The sequence below is a fragment of the Phycodurus eques genome, chromosome 1 (genome assembly GCF_024500275.1).
Source record: "Phycodurus eques isolate BA_2022a chromosome 1, UOR_Pequ_1.1, whole genome shotgun sequence".
NCBI lineage: Eukaryota > Metazoa > Chordata > Actinopteri > Syngnathiformes > Syngnathidae > Phycodurus > Phycodurus eques.
The window spans coordinates 29,556,072-29,571,413 of record NC_084525.1 but is presented as its reverse complement, the minus strand read 5'-3'; the positions used below and the strand labels follow the sequence as shown (position 1 = coordinate 29,571,413).

Genomic DNA, 15,342 nt, shown 5'->3' with positions numbered 1-15,342 from the left:
CCAGAACGCACCAGCAAGGTAACTTCTGAATGGCTTTAAAAAAAAAAAAAAGAAGCTTTTGGGGTGGCCTAGTTGAAGTCTAGACTTGAATCCAATTGAAATGCAGTGTCATGACCTTAAAAAGGCCGTTCATGCTCAAAACCCCTCCATTTTTGCTGAATTCAAACAATAATGCAAAAAAGAGTTGGCCAAAATATCTCCATGGAGATGTGAAAGACTTATTGCCAGTTATAGAAAACGCTTGAGTTCAGTTGTTGCTGCTGAGGATGGCCCAACCACTTATAAGGTTTAGGGGGCCAATACTTTTTCACACTTTTATTTCCTTAATAAATGAAATCACCTTTTAAAAACTGCATTTTCAGTTCAACTGGGTTATATTTGTCTATTTAAATGTTTTGATGATCTTAAAAATTAAAGTGGGGAAACTATGCAAAAATGTAAAAAATTGAGAAGTAGGCCAATACTTTTTCTTGGCACTGTACCCAAAACTACATTTTAAGCACAACAGCTCATTATTTTGGGTCCTGATCCTCGTACTGTCTATGACAGTGAGCCAAGTTTTGAATTTCAGTAAAACCAGTGGGCAACGGTCTGCCACTAATGAAAACTAGTGGCAAAACCCCACACGATGTGTGACACTAGTTGGTTTTGGCCATGTCGCACAGTGTGCAGCTGGCCTAAGTTGTTGCACTGCATCAACATTTGACACATACATAAAACCGTGATAGAGGGTACAGTCTTTATGCATTTTCCCTTTTTTTTTTATCTCTCAATACAGCGTTAAGTATTGAAGTGTAGCCTATGATGCATCAAGTAGCTTTTAGTCCCATGTGGGACACGAGCGGTTCATCTCAGAAAAGCTGCAGAGAATTACAGCTGATTTCCTTCAGTCTGCGTTTAATGGGCTCCAAAACCATTAGAACCCATTCAACAGCAAAATAGTTTAAGCAGAGTTTGCCTTTCAGACTGCATCAGCTGCTTCAGATTTAATTCAAACACTAACATGGAGCAATTCTGACAGAGCGCTTCATTTGGAGCAATAGGCCATAAAACAAGAAACTTTGCTGCTCCCTGAGGAGTAGCTAGCAACTATTTGCAGCCACTCATGAAGATGTGCAGACGTTACTGGAGAGCAATTTACCACGTAGGGAGACTACATACCAGGAAAACTATAGTACAGGGGGTCATCTGTTTATGACAAGTTCTGTTCCTATGGCGGTGACATAACCTAAATTTGTACATAGTTGGAATGTGCCGTAGGCTATCATTAACCCTCGCTAACACAGCAGTAAAGTCATAAATATAGTAAATCGTTGTATGAAAAATTATTTTGGGCCACAAATATTAGGGGTGTCCCCATCCGATCTTTGAGATGGGAAATCGGTCCGATGTCAGCAAAAAAAAAAAAAAAAAAAAAAAAAAGTATCGGATCATACTGGAACTAAAATGTCAGATTTTTACCACTCTGACACAAGCAGTCCATTCCAAGTTCCACTCCAGTACTTCTATCCAGCAGCGCCCGGATGGCATGCAGAGCCCATGTGATCACAACAACAGGTTGCTAAGATGCTAACATAGTAGCAAGCATAAAGTCGTTTATTGACATTCCAGTTGAAATCCACTGTAAATCTAAACTCTTATAACAAAACAATTACACCTATTGAATGTTCAAATACATCACAGACTTTCTTTTTGTTTCGTCCCCCCCCCACCCCCCCCGCAAAAATCACTACCTCAAAGCTAACACACAAAATTAGCATTCTACTCGCACTTATATCTCTCAAAATAATGAATATTGGTACACAAATGCTGTATAAACACATACAAATAGCCAATATAACAATACTCTGTCAGTAAAAAATAACTGAATTGAACTTGAATTGTTATTTTGCACTTTAAAAGTATAATTTGTATTTATTATTTGATAATTTTTCATGGTTTTAAAATTTCTTTTTTTTAATTTAATCTATTGAAATGTAGAATATGCTTATGTTTAAGTTATTTTTTGTTAATAGTTGTATTGAAGTAATTTTTCAGGATTTTCTAATTTATTTATTTTATTCAATTGCAGTACATTCTTATTTTAAAAGTTACTTACTGTAACCCATTGGTGACTAAAAAAATGGGTCAGTTTTTCTCATACCAACTGTTGCTGATTATTGTTCTCTGTTTGAGTAATATCACTTGATCAAGCCTTTCCTAACATTCCGTACTACAAAATAAGTAGGTATGATTGCTGATGATTATTATTTTACCGATCCGATATTTGTATCAGCCAAAACTCCAAGGTGCAATATCGGTATCAGATTGGAAGTTGGATCAGGACATCCCTAATCAATACAAAACAGTGAAATGAAAAACAGCAAGTACGGCGGTAACTCAGAGTACCTTTTTGTGCTGTGTGACGACTTATTCTCTCGCCACGCGCCACTGGTAACTTTGAAATATTGTATATTGTTGACCATTGTAAACTGAAACCCCCTCTACTCTTTGTGCTTTTAAAATTTGAATGTGTACACCAAACCCAATGCTATATCACACACAAATAACACAAATAATTCACAAAAACAAAGCTGAAATAAAACTGTTGTAAAGGCCATCTATCAATCGATCCATCTGTCCAGCCATCCGTCCATCCATTTTCTTCAACCCTTTTCCCTCCTTTGGGTTGCGGGTGAGTTGCAACCTATTCAAGCTGACTAAGCGAGGTCACCAGTCAATCTCAGGACACATTCAGACTCACATTCAGACTTTTGGAGAATTTAGTCTTTAACGAACCTACAATGTTTGTTTTAGGAATGTCGGAAGAAGCTGGAGTACCCATAGAAAACCCACACAAGCACGAGGTGTACATGCAAAAAAAAATGCAAAACACTCGGACACTGCTTCCCACTGTAAAGAACAATAAAATGTAATGTCAAGGCCATCCCCACTGCAATAAAAAAACAAGTGGAAATTTACAAATTCTTCTTTTCCTTTCGGGTTGTCCCTTTAGGGGTCGTCACAGCGCGTCACCCTTTTCCATGTAAGCCTATCTCCTGCATCCTCCTCTCGAACACCAACTGCCCTCATGACTTCCCTCACGACATCCATCAACCTTCTCTTTGGTCTTCCTTTAGCTCTCTTGCCTGGCAGCTGCATCCTCATCATCCTTCTACCAATATACTCACTATTTCTCCTCTGGACGTGTCCAAACCATCGAAGTCTGCTCTCTCTAACTTTGTCTCCAAAACATCGAAGCTTGGCTGACCCTCTGATGAGCTCTTTTCTAATTTTATACAACCTGATCACTCCGAGAGCGAACCTCAACATCTTCATTTGCGCCATCTCCAGCTCCTGTTGTCTCTTCAGTGCCACTGTCTCTAATCCGTCCATCATGGCTGGCCTTACCACTGTTTTATAAACTTTGCCCTTCATCCTAGCAGAGACTCTTCTGTCACATAACAAACTTGACACCTTCCTCCACCCGTTCCAACCTGCTTGGACCAGTTTCTTCACTTCCTGACCAAATTGCTCTGAACGGTTGGCCCAAAGTATTTAAAGCCCTCCACCCTTGCTATCGCTTCTCCCTGTAGCCTCACTCGTCCCCCACCACCCCTCTCATTCATGAACATATATTCTGTCTTACTTCGGCAAATCTTCATTCCTCTACTTTACAGTGCATGCCTCCATCTTTCTAACTGTTCCTCCACTTGCTCCCTGCTTTCACTGCAGATCACAATGTCATCTGCAAACAGCCTATCCATCACCATAATTTACAAATTACACTGAAAAATAAAAACAAGGGATAAGGATTATGCGTTGTAACTACTAGGAAACCACACATTTTCCTAGTGGGCATCCACCAATTGATTATAGGGCTGTATATTCATGCTGGGACTCGGGGTGTATATACCCACTCGCTAAACGTGTGGACGTGCATGAATGACTACCGAATCCAAAAAGGGCATTTAAACTATGAGGTGTTTTGTTATTTCATGAAGACACCTGGGAATTGTTTTAAAATGTGAAAAAATGCATAATGTCTTCTTTAAAGACTATCCAAGCTGACCTATGCATACATTTAGGCTTGGAAAACCGAAAGCAGTGAGACCTACAATGTTCAAATCACGCATCCAAACAAATAGATGCAGGACATTTGATTGACAGCTCCCCAGAGGGCTGCGGTGAATTATTCAGCAGAGGCTGACAGACAAACATCAGTCGGGAGCATCAGACAGGCAGGTGGCTGCGGATCATCAACACTTTCCCCGCAGGCATATTTTTATTCATAATCAATAACTATTGAATTTTACATGAGCCTTGGTGCATTCGTCCACCACTGCCGTTACGTGCTTAAAGAGAAACGCCTTTTAAAGACACACTGTTGCTTCACACACTGCTGGCCACTGCCAGGGAGACGCATAGCAACTCCGACAGCCTGGCGAGTGGCGAGCCAATCCTTTTACAGCTAAAGATGCTCCTTAGCATCAATGGCATGAATCTATCAAGGGTTCAAATGCTAACCACAAATCTCCGAAGACCAAGACAATAAAACATTATTTTTTTTAACTTTAATAATGAAGATGTACCGTAACATGAAGATGATTTCCATCCCAGATGTACCTCACACATCTCTTATTTTAACCTTATGAACTGTCATACTAGTGTGAAAAAAGGTAACTACTGTTAAGGAAGGTTAAAAAAAACCAAACAACAACAATAAAACTACTTTCTACTTCTGATTTGCTTGATAACAAGTGAAGACGCATATGGTGAGTGGAGTGCATAAGTCTTGCTGCTCGGAATCTGAGTCTGCTTACTTCACATCACTTACATCATCCAGGACAATTGTTGAAATTAAGACTGGCTGATTATATGATCGCGATTAGTGATCGTGATAAATTTCAAATCGATCACAGTGATCAGCTGTGAGCCTATTTACTTGCTCAAACATGGCGGAAATGTGTGCGACAACAGCCAAAAAGAGTCACCCTTTTCCTGCTCTGCTTTCGCCCGCAAGTTGTGAAAGTAAACGTAACGACAGAATATGGAAATAGGGCATATGAGGGCAGCGAAATAGATGTCGGCTATGACTTGGAGTTAACCCCTGAAGGTGAGGCTATATTGACGAGAAGTCACTCCACGTCGGTTGTGTGGTGGTCCCTCCAAAGCATTGTGGAGCAATGATTATGTGGAAAGCATAAAAATGCTACGGGCACACGTACGTGCTGCTACACACGTGCTAATGCTACGTAGCATTAGCAGTTAGTCACTACTAACTGTGCTGCCACCAAAGCAGCAACGAATCATGTGATCATCATTATTCAGGTGGTTTGGGAAATGACAAACTAGCTGATCTGTATTGTTATTAAAGATGATCATTTGAAAGTAGCAATAATGTTAACAGGGTATGTAGCATCATAACTGGAGAATGATCATGTTTACAATCCAAGGTGTCTTCATTTATCCTGGAGGGGGCAGTTTGTTTGTTTTGTATCTTGTATACATCCAAAAATATTCAGGACAAGAAAATAGTGTCTTGTTGGATTATAGTTTTCCACATTCGCTGCACTGTTGAGTGAAAATTCTTCAATTTTTCTGTATTTATTTTATCTAATTTGTCTTATTTGCTTAGTATGCTAATATAATGTCGGGGTTGCTGTTTTAAATGTTGATCACGAGGAGTATTGTTAGCAAAAGGTTCAAAAGAATATTTTAAAAAACTTATATAATAATCGAGATCTGACAATAGGAAAAAATAAATCATGATCTTTTTTTGCCATATCATCCAGCTCTACTTCAAATATTGTTTTTAGTACATGTTCTTCTGAAAATTTTGGGTTGTGAATTGTTCAACCTCAGGGTTGTTTGACAGTACAGTTTCCATGGTAATCTACTATGATACAACTAAATGAAACACTGAAGGTTTGCGCCTTTTCTGGGGAGCTTAACACGACAGAACCAATAAGTTTTCTCCTAATGGAATGGCTGAGTAGCCGGTGGCACGGTGGCCAACTGGTTTGCACAGTTCAGAGGTCGTGAGCTCAAATCCGGGCTCCAGCCTTCGTTGTGTAGAGTGTAGGATCTCCCCGTGCCTGCATGGGTTTTCTCAGAGTACTCTATTTTCCTCCCACATTCCAAAAACATGCATGTTAGGTTCACTGAAGACTCTTAATAGTTTCTGATTTTGAATGTGAGTGCAAAGAGTAGTTTGTCTGTAGGATGTGGTGCGCCTGCAGGCTTTCAGACTATGCAGCATCTCACCTCGAAGAGAAACCGTAAAAGAGAGAGGCTCCACTCCAGCAACATTAAACAACACACATTGAAGGAGAAACATTTTTTTTCAACTAAATGCTTGGTAGAAGACAACCACTATCCCACTTGACAAGCCAGTGCATCCTGGTGAGACTGAAATGGAAATATTTTATTCACTAAAGACAAGGTGATGTGTGACATCTTATAATGCAAGGATGCTATTGCCACAATTAAGCACTGTTGAGAGGTGGGGCGAAAGTTAAGCAGTTTCTTATCCGAGTGCTGGACAACTCAACAATTCAATAACGTGAGCTGACAAATTTTGTGTTTTTAGTTTTGACAGAATCACATGTAAGGCAAAAACAGATGACACGGACACCACACAATTTTTTCTGTGTGTAGTTGATGATGTCGTATGCATGAGGAATTGCTTGATCTGAGGAGTCTGAAAATGTACAAAAAATTGTGATTATTATGACTCACTGTTTTACGAAAACAGAAAAAAAGTGTCCTCAAATTTGAGTGGGAACAAACATTTGTTGTGATTTTAATTATTTTTTTTTCATAACTAAAGTGATATTCATTTTGTAAGAACTATTTAGATCAACAAAAGTAATGGAAATTAAATTGATAATGCCTTGATGAATAACTAATTTAAATAAGACAGTGAGGTAATAGCGAGAATAAATGTTTGCGTGTGACATTTTATGCTGATGAAATGGATTGATGGATGACAAACAGAAATCTATGGGGTACGCCTCGTGGGGTAGTTGGTGCATTACACTTTTGTCAAGTTTTTGACAACAAAAATAACAAATTCATCAAAACTTAAGATGCCACTTCAATCAATAATATTTGTTCAATGGTGTCAAACGCTTGCTGCCCTTGCCAACCACTTTTAAGAGTCAGTGACAGGCTGGTGAAATTAAAATTAAAAGTGAGGGGCAATAATTCACAATCACACACATCCACCCACCACACACAACTGAGCTGGCAGTGCTCCGCTTTAAAGGTGCCATATTTTACCAAATCAACTTTTTCTAGTATTTGAGATATACTGTAATATTGGCTCTATGGTGTCTCAGTAAACATGAGAACAATGAATTAAAATCGCCCACACATTCCTGAGTTCTAGACGTTTTTCTGCTGAAAGGCCTGAAATCAAGTCATTCGAATTTTTCGAGCGACAAATCCAAGGTGTTTTTTTTAAATGAAATTGACACTTTTATACTCAGTCCATCTTAGAGAGTCCCTCTATGGAGGTCTAAATAGCCAGAATATGGGACCTTTAAACCATCGGTCCACTCGGAACAGTTAAACTCTCACTGGGATTGAGTGATCTGGTCTGGCACAAATTGACATCACAAATGATTGAATGTCTTATTTATTTTCTTTTTCTTTCTTTCTTTCTTTTGTACGACTGGAGAAGACCACAATACAGTATATCCCCTTAAGCATCATCTGCGTTTTCTTATGCACTCCAATGTACAATTGAGGAGTTCAAACTATTGTTAGGTAGATATATCGGGAAGCTCGAATCAATCAACATTTTATTAATGCTCGATATGGAAAAATGGGATCAGTGATTTGATTAAAAATATATTTTCTTTTTTGGTTGTAGTTTGCAGTGGCAGGGCAAAGGGAATATTGCACACGTTCGCCATGCTTGTGAATCAAAATTGCCTGTGTCAGAACTCAAAAGCCCTTCCTGATAAAAGTAAAAGTGAGCGTGCTTATTCTGCCGTGTGTGAGCGGTGTTAATGGTTTAGTTTTTCCCCCCCCGCTCCGTAAAATGCTTCAATCCGCCGTCCAGCCGCTGCTGGCTCAGCAGTCAGGCTCACGGGCTTTCCCAGCTGCGGGGAGCTGCATATCGTGCAAGACAAGGCCCGATGGCGCTTGGTGCCGAATTGAAGCATGAATATTTATTACCGCGATGTACGTTTGAAGTATCGATGGTCAATGTGTCCTGCAATTTACATTAGTTCTCACAGCTAGCCTTCTTTATCAATGCACGAGCCGCTAATAGCACTTTAGTTGTCGTGCCAAAGTGGCTGCATGGCCGAAGGAGGCTGGAAACAGGGACGTACGTAGCTAGGTACTCATTTGGGGGCCCACGGCAAACAGTCATGGCCGCTCCCATCCCCCTTTATGTAATTTAGACCACTTTGTCCTGCTTTTGAAATCTTTTAATCTGTGACAATTATCTGACAGCTAAAGTTAGCTACTAATATTTACCACCACAGATTTAGAATATTAATGTTGATCTTCAACTAACAAGTTTGAATTTGAAAAAAAATTCTGATTTAGAATATTAATGTTGATCTTCAACTAACAGGAATTTGAATTTGAGAAAATTCTACATATAGTCCTAAACATCCTTCTTGATGATTATCAAATAATAAGTGAATCAATTTAACAATGTTACGCTAATTGATAAGAACATTCATCAAAATGTAATAGTTTACCATTTCAACTGCTTTTATACTCTCATCTTGGTGATGAAGTGTCCCTCCTGTCACTCTCCACTTCATCTCTAGACTCGGTTGACACTGACACCAGTGCTACTGCTACTGGCAAGAGCATCATGATACAGTATTACATTTTTAACCCTAAGCCATGAAGTTAAATAAATATATCAATATTCTACTGTGATTGAAGGTTTTACAGTTCAATAGTGAAATAAAGCTTTCTTCTCCATATCAATTCATCATAACACTTAGGCATGGCCTAGAGGAAAGAGTTGTTTGTTTGTTGCCTATATTCAATGTTGTGTTGGTCATGCTATAGAATAATGTATTTCTTGTTTAGTGGATAATGCTGAAGACAAAAAAAAAAAAAAAAAAAAAAAACTTCCTCCCAAAGAATGCTGCTGAATCGCAATATTTGTTTAAACGAAAGAAACAAAAAAGAAAACCTTGCAATTAAGAGTATTTTCCCAAATCGTTCAACCCTACCCCTGATTGATGACAAGGTAGTTATAATTGGGCCCACAGTGTTCAAGCTTATCGGCTTCCCAGTGACGGGACTGGCTAAGTGTGGCTAAAGATTTAACCACCTGAACACACGTGTCTACAGTAACTACACAAGAGTGTGGATAGGAGATTTTTATACTGTTTAGCCACATTGGATAAGAGGTTTCATGAGCCATTCCCAACCCTGCACTGGTGCACAACTGTACAGCATCACACGAGCGCTTTCTCATATTTGGACTAGCATAACATTTTCTTTAAGCACAAGCATCTCATCAGCCACATTGTTCTTAATTCTGCATCTCTCAGCATGTTATTATTGATGGCCTTTATTACCATCTCTGCATGTAATTATGGAAAATCCCACATGCTCTCTTTTGAAATTAGCTAGCGTAAAGTGATTAGCAATGCTTAACACCTAGGTGTGGCCACTCATCTCTTACAGGTGAACTGATTTTATTCAGCACACAAGTATCTCTGTTAAAAATAATTGATATTTGCCACAATATTAAACGATGTGGTTATTCATGTATTTTTATCTGTGCTATTTCATATGAAGATTTCACATACATTTCAAAGGGATGACTTTGTAGGCATTCCCCCGGCAGTGGAACATCTTGTCTGTAATAAAACTCATTTTTATTTTACGACAGCACAACTGGGATATTTTTTGATAGGCGCTGCTGACTAAAACTAATTTTTTATTGCTCCAAGACGACGTCGGCTAAGCCCAACCCCCCCCCCCGTCCGCCTGACTGTCTGCAGACTCAAACAAAGACACACTGACCACATTTTCTATTGCTTTGTACTACTTAGAATTTTAAAGTGTTATTTCTTAAGGGTATTATTATTTCTTAAGAACCCTCTTGAGGAATGTTCCCTGTCTTATGTTTCTGCACAGTGTATGTATTTTACGTATGCCCTGTTTTTTATGTTGAAACAAAAATCAATTAAGAATAATAATTTAACAATAATCCCATATATGTGGCCATGAGAAAATCAGCAACAAGTCTCCCGAGGGACATTTTGAATTGTTTTTAGATTCTGAAAGTGTAGTTTTTAAGCTGTCTAACATAAGCCAATTTGAAAGTATCTGAAGAAGATATGGCAATATAAATGTGAGCATTCCTCCAACTAGCTTATTGAGAAACCCGCCTCAAAGTTCTTCACAAACCTGTGGAGCCAGGTGCTCATTTGCATTACATTTACATGAGTCCTACCCCCTACTAGTCTCCCTACCCCCCAGTCAATAACCCATGTACTCAAAGCTACGGTAGCTAACTAACCTAGCTAACTTTATACAACAAACAATAGGCGACATCCGCTTGAGCCATCTCATTTTCCAAGTCAAACTGAGAGTAAATGCATCGTCAGATTTAATTCAAACCTCACAGAAAACAAGAACAATAATCGTGAATCCCGTCCATGTAGTTTCCTGTTTTGTCTGAATACTATAAAAGTGGGATTTTTGACACTGAAACACTTTTTACAGTCAGATTTGCACACATTGTAATGACGATTTAATTCTGCAATTTGTTTTTCCTGGTCCATCTTTATTCAATTGACAACAAACGGAGCTTCCAAAATTAGCAGTAACAGTTACTAGACTACTTGAAAAGCAGGAACGGTTGCTATGGTGTTCGAATCCTCCTATGAACGGGTAATTTTCGACACCGAAATTGAGGAACATTTTCATCTTTGTCAAAACTTTGTTTGAATAAACACTAACATAACGTAGATAACGTTAATGAATTTTTATTTTTATTTTTCTTGATTAAAAACAATAAAATTTATTGGGTACCTGTAACGGATTACGGGCATTTTTATTTATTTCAATGGAGAAATGCGTATGACCGGGGGCATCAAACTGAGAGGAAAAAAAACCCGACAAATACTTTTTGTAAGGGCCCTCCATGAAGGTGTTGTATGGGGGTCCAGAATTAGGTGCTAAACAGGCATGTGCACACACAGCCACCAGGTAGTGCTCAAGCATCTGCCCTTTTGCCCTGAAAGAAAAAAGTGCACTTTTTGCTGCAGCTGTTTTTTTTTTAATTCATCAATATTTAAAAATAATAATAACAATTATCATCTCTGTCATCAATTTTACCCAAAGTGGTTTGAAACCTGACAGGTATTTATTTGAATCCATCGAGAATTGTACATAACTCAAAACTCAACTTTTAATAATAAAATTTTAAAACAATTAGTAACAAGTAAAATAATAACATTAAAAATATAAATAACAACAATATACTGTATATTCAGCCAATTGAAATAATTTTGGTAATCCTAATTGATCTAAAACAGGAAAATGTCAATCTGATTTCATGTCAGACAGGGGAGAAAATGACTGAATCTGGTGTTCCTGCTGGGCACGCCTTGGCCTCTTAGGGGCAGTGTGGTGCGATGCATGGATGGAGCTACACGTTTGCCGTAAAAAAGAATAGAAGAAGAATGTCGTGATAAAACATTAATTTAAGTAGTTTTTTCACGGATTAGGAAGCATACAGTGGGTACAGAAAGTATTCAGATCCCCTTAAATTTTTCACTCTTTGCTATATTGCAGCCGTTTGCTACAATCATTTAAGTTAGTTTTTTTTTTTACTCAATGTACACACAGTACCCCATATTGACAGAAAAAAATGAATTGTTGAAATTTTTGCAGATTTATTAAAAAAGAAAAGAAAGTTCTTCAGACACTTTGTTGTGACACTCATATATTCAACTCGGTTGGTGTCCGTTTCTTCTGATCATCCTTGAGATGGTTCTACACCTTCATTGGTGTCCAGCTGTGTTTGATTATACTGATTGGACTTGATTAGGAAAGCCACACACCTGTCTATATAAGACCTTACAGCTCACAGTGCATGTTATAGCAAATGAGAATCATGAGGTCAAAGGAACTGCCTGAAGAGCTCAGAGACAGAATTGTGGCAAGGTACAGATCTGGCCAAGGTTACAAAAACAATTCTGCTGCACTTAAGGTTCCTAAGAGCACAGTGCCCTCCATAATCCTTAAATGGAAGCCGTTTGGGACGACCAGAACCTTTCCTAGAGCTGGCCGTCCGGCCAAACTGAGCAATCGGGGGAGAAGAGCCTTGGTGAGAGAGGGAAAGAACACAAAGATCACTGTGGCTGAGCTCCAGAGATGCAGTCGGGAGATAGAAAGTCAACCATCACTGCAGCCCTTCACCAGTCACGGCTTTATGGCGCAGTGGCCCGACGGAAGCCTCTCCTCAGTGCAAGACACATGAAAGCCTGCATGGAGTTTGCTAAAAAAACACCTGAAGGACTCTAAGATGGTGAGAAATAAGATTCTCTGGTCTGATGAGACCAAGATAGAACTTTTTGGCCTTAATTCTAAGCGGTATGTGTGGAGAAAACCAGGCACTGCTCATCACCTGTCCAATACAGTCCCAACAGTGAAGCATGGTGGTGGCAGCATCATGCTGTGGGGGTGTTTTTCAGCTGCAGGGACAGGACGGCTGGTTGCAATACCTTCTCCAGAGTGCTCAGGAACTCAGACTGGGCCGAAGGTTCACGTTCCAACAAGCCAATGACCCAAAGCACAGCTAAAATAACGAAGGAGTGGCTTCAGAACAACTCCGTGACTGTTCTTGAACTGTCCAGCCAGAGCCCTGACTTAAACCCAATTGAGCATCTCTGGAGAGACCTGAAAATGGCTGTCCACCAATGTTCACCATCCAACCTGACAGAACTGGTGAGGATCTGCGAGAAGGAATGGCAGAGGATCCCCAAATGCAGGTGGGAAAAACTTGTTGCATCATTCCCAAAAAGACTCATGGCTGTGTTAGCTCAAAAGGGTGCTTCTACTAAATACTGAGCAATGGGTCTGAACAGCTGTGTGATATTTCAGTTTTTCTTTTTTAATAAATCTGCAAAACTTTCAACAATTCTGTTTTTTTCTGTCAATATGGGGAAAAAATGAACTTAAATGATTTTAACAAATAGCTGCAATATGACAGAGTGAAAATTTTGATGGAGGTCTCAATACACACACACACACACACACACACACATAGAAATACACACAGTTTGCATGTCACTTTCAGTCACTTATATTATTCCGGTACTAAAAATACTGCAAAACGTTACATAGTCTAATATAAAACAAAGCTATTAATGTTCCATTTGGCAAGAACCTTTGTAACCTTTGTATCATTTTACCACTTTGTGACATTTAAAATGTCATAAAATGAATAAAACCGATCTTTTTCACCCGATCAGCTGAAAACCCCGATTTTCGAACACGTGATCGGATCGGTACATCCCTAATCAATACATAAATTAAAAAGTACATGTTTTTTCTTAGTTGCATGACTCATCGTATGAAGTCGTGTGAAATGTGTCATTGTACTCGGAATATAATGATTTACTTTCCTCATCTTTCTTACAGCTAATGTCCTGTCTTTTGTTGTCTTCTCTCACTATATTATTTAGTTATTGTTTCACTGTCTCTCTCTTTTGTTTTGTTTTCTGTCGCTCCCTTTTAAGATTTTGTGCTGTCCGACTGAATTTTCAATAAAAATCCATCAGCATACAACGACCCAGAGTGGCAGCTTAAAAACTCCACAGTGGCACAGTAAAAGTGTTCCGGCATAAAAGGGATACAGATCCCCCTTTCTGCTTGACCTAACAGCCGGGGACAAAGGGAAAAAAGGCATGAATACTTTTGGTGATGGGTGCCCTTTTTGGCTTGAGCACCTGCCCCCAAAAATGTCTGTGCACCTGGCTAGTGCTGCGCCCCTGCACATGACACACACACACACCAACGCACCACAGGAGTGTGCGAAGGCAGACTGAACACGTGTGCACGCGGTGCACACACACACAAACACAAACACAAACACACACACGCGCATGTCCTACCTCCACACTTGTCCCAGCTGCAAAGCATGGAGCACCGTTTGAAAGACCCACACGCACACGGCGCAACATCTCCGAGGTCGCCCGCTCCTCTCGGTCGCTGCAGACGAGCAGGAGGACGCGGGGACGGCGGTGGCGTTCGCCGCGTTCGCCGCGCCCGGACCGCGCTGGTCGCTGTCCTTGGTTCCCAACGCCGAGTCGCCGGTCGCTTCGCCCGTCGCTCCAGCCGACCCGTGAGCGCCGCTCAGCTCCGAGTAGTCGTACACGAACCACCAGAAACTGAGGACCTGCACGACGGCCGACGGCACCACGACGAAGACGAGCGTCAGGCCGAACCACCAGTAGTCGTCTCGCAGGTAGTAGTCGGCGGCCAGCCACAGGTCGGTGGCGCCGTCGGAGAAGAAGACGAGAAGGGCGCACAATACCCAGCAGCAGTCCAGCAGCGTGTACGCCTGTCCGCCCGACGGGCCGCGCCGGGACACGACAGTGGGAGAGGCGGCGCAGGCGGCGGCGGCGGTGGTGACTTGCCTTGGCTCCGAGAGGCTCCTGGGCGGGTTGTCATCTTCCACGGCCACCGCTGCTCCATCAGACTTAGCGGCCATGTTGGCTGGGGTAGCAGAGAAAGACGGAGGAGGTGATGGAGGTGGGGAGCAGGAGGAGCAGGAGGAGGGAGGGGAGAGGTGACGTCATAAATAGCCTCATCATCAGCCAATTAAGCGCCAAGGAGCATTTGGTAAGCTCACAGCGGCATGCGCGGGGTCTTGATATTTGCCTCCCCAAATCGACTCAAAGCACATGCATATGGCAGGAGATTCGTGGAGAATACTGGAGAGGGAATACTGCCAATGTTAATTGCTGTACGTGTAGCGCGAGCGAACAAAAACAAACAAACAAAGATCAAGTCAAGAAATTGCATGGTACAAACATCTTCACTTTAATTAAATGAAAGGTTTCAACAAAGGTTAAACGCCGCCTGCTGGACAAGATCATGTTTCAGTCACAGTGTTTTCCAACCTCGTGTAATTAAGCCAATACAGGTATTTTGCATTAGAAAAATCTCACAGCAACACCATCAAACAAAAATGTCACAAAAACTATATATTGTATACCTAACCTTTTACATACTATTCATTTTTCATGCTCACAAATTATGAACTATGTATCTCTGCAAAATGTATTAATAGGCTGTCTGGTGTTAATAAATGGTTGTGATTAAAGTGATGGCAGAAAAGGGCTTTTAAATGTTTTA

At 40.4% G+C, this 15,342-nt stretch overlaps 1 protein-coding gene across 1 annotated transcript in view; it reads right to left on the bottom strand.

Annotated features, from left to right (window-relative positions):
* The window catches only part of LOC133414187 (XK-related protein 7-like), a 54,942-nt gene extending 40,247 nt beyond the window's left edge, over nucleotides 1-14,695 (bottom strand). Inside the window, exon 1 of the mRNA XM_061699419.1 lies at nucleotides 14,097-14,695. Coding sequence (XP_061555403.1) covers nucleotides 14,097-14,695 — 599 coding nt within the window. The remainder of the gene's footprint in view (nucleotides 1-14,096) is intronic.
* Between the last annotated feature and the right edge of the window lie 647 nt (nucleotides 14,696-15,342).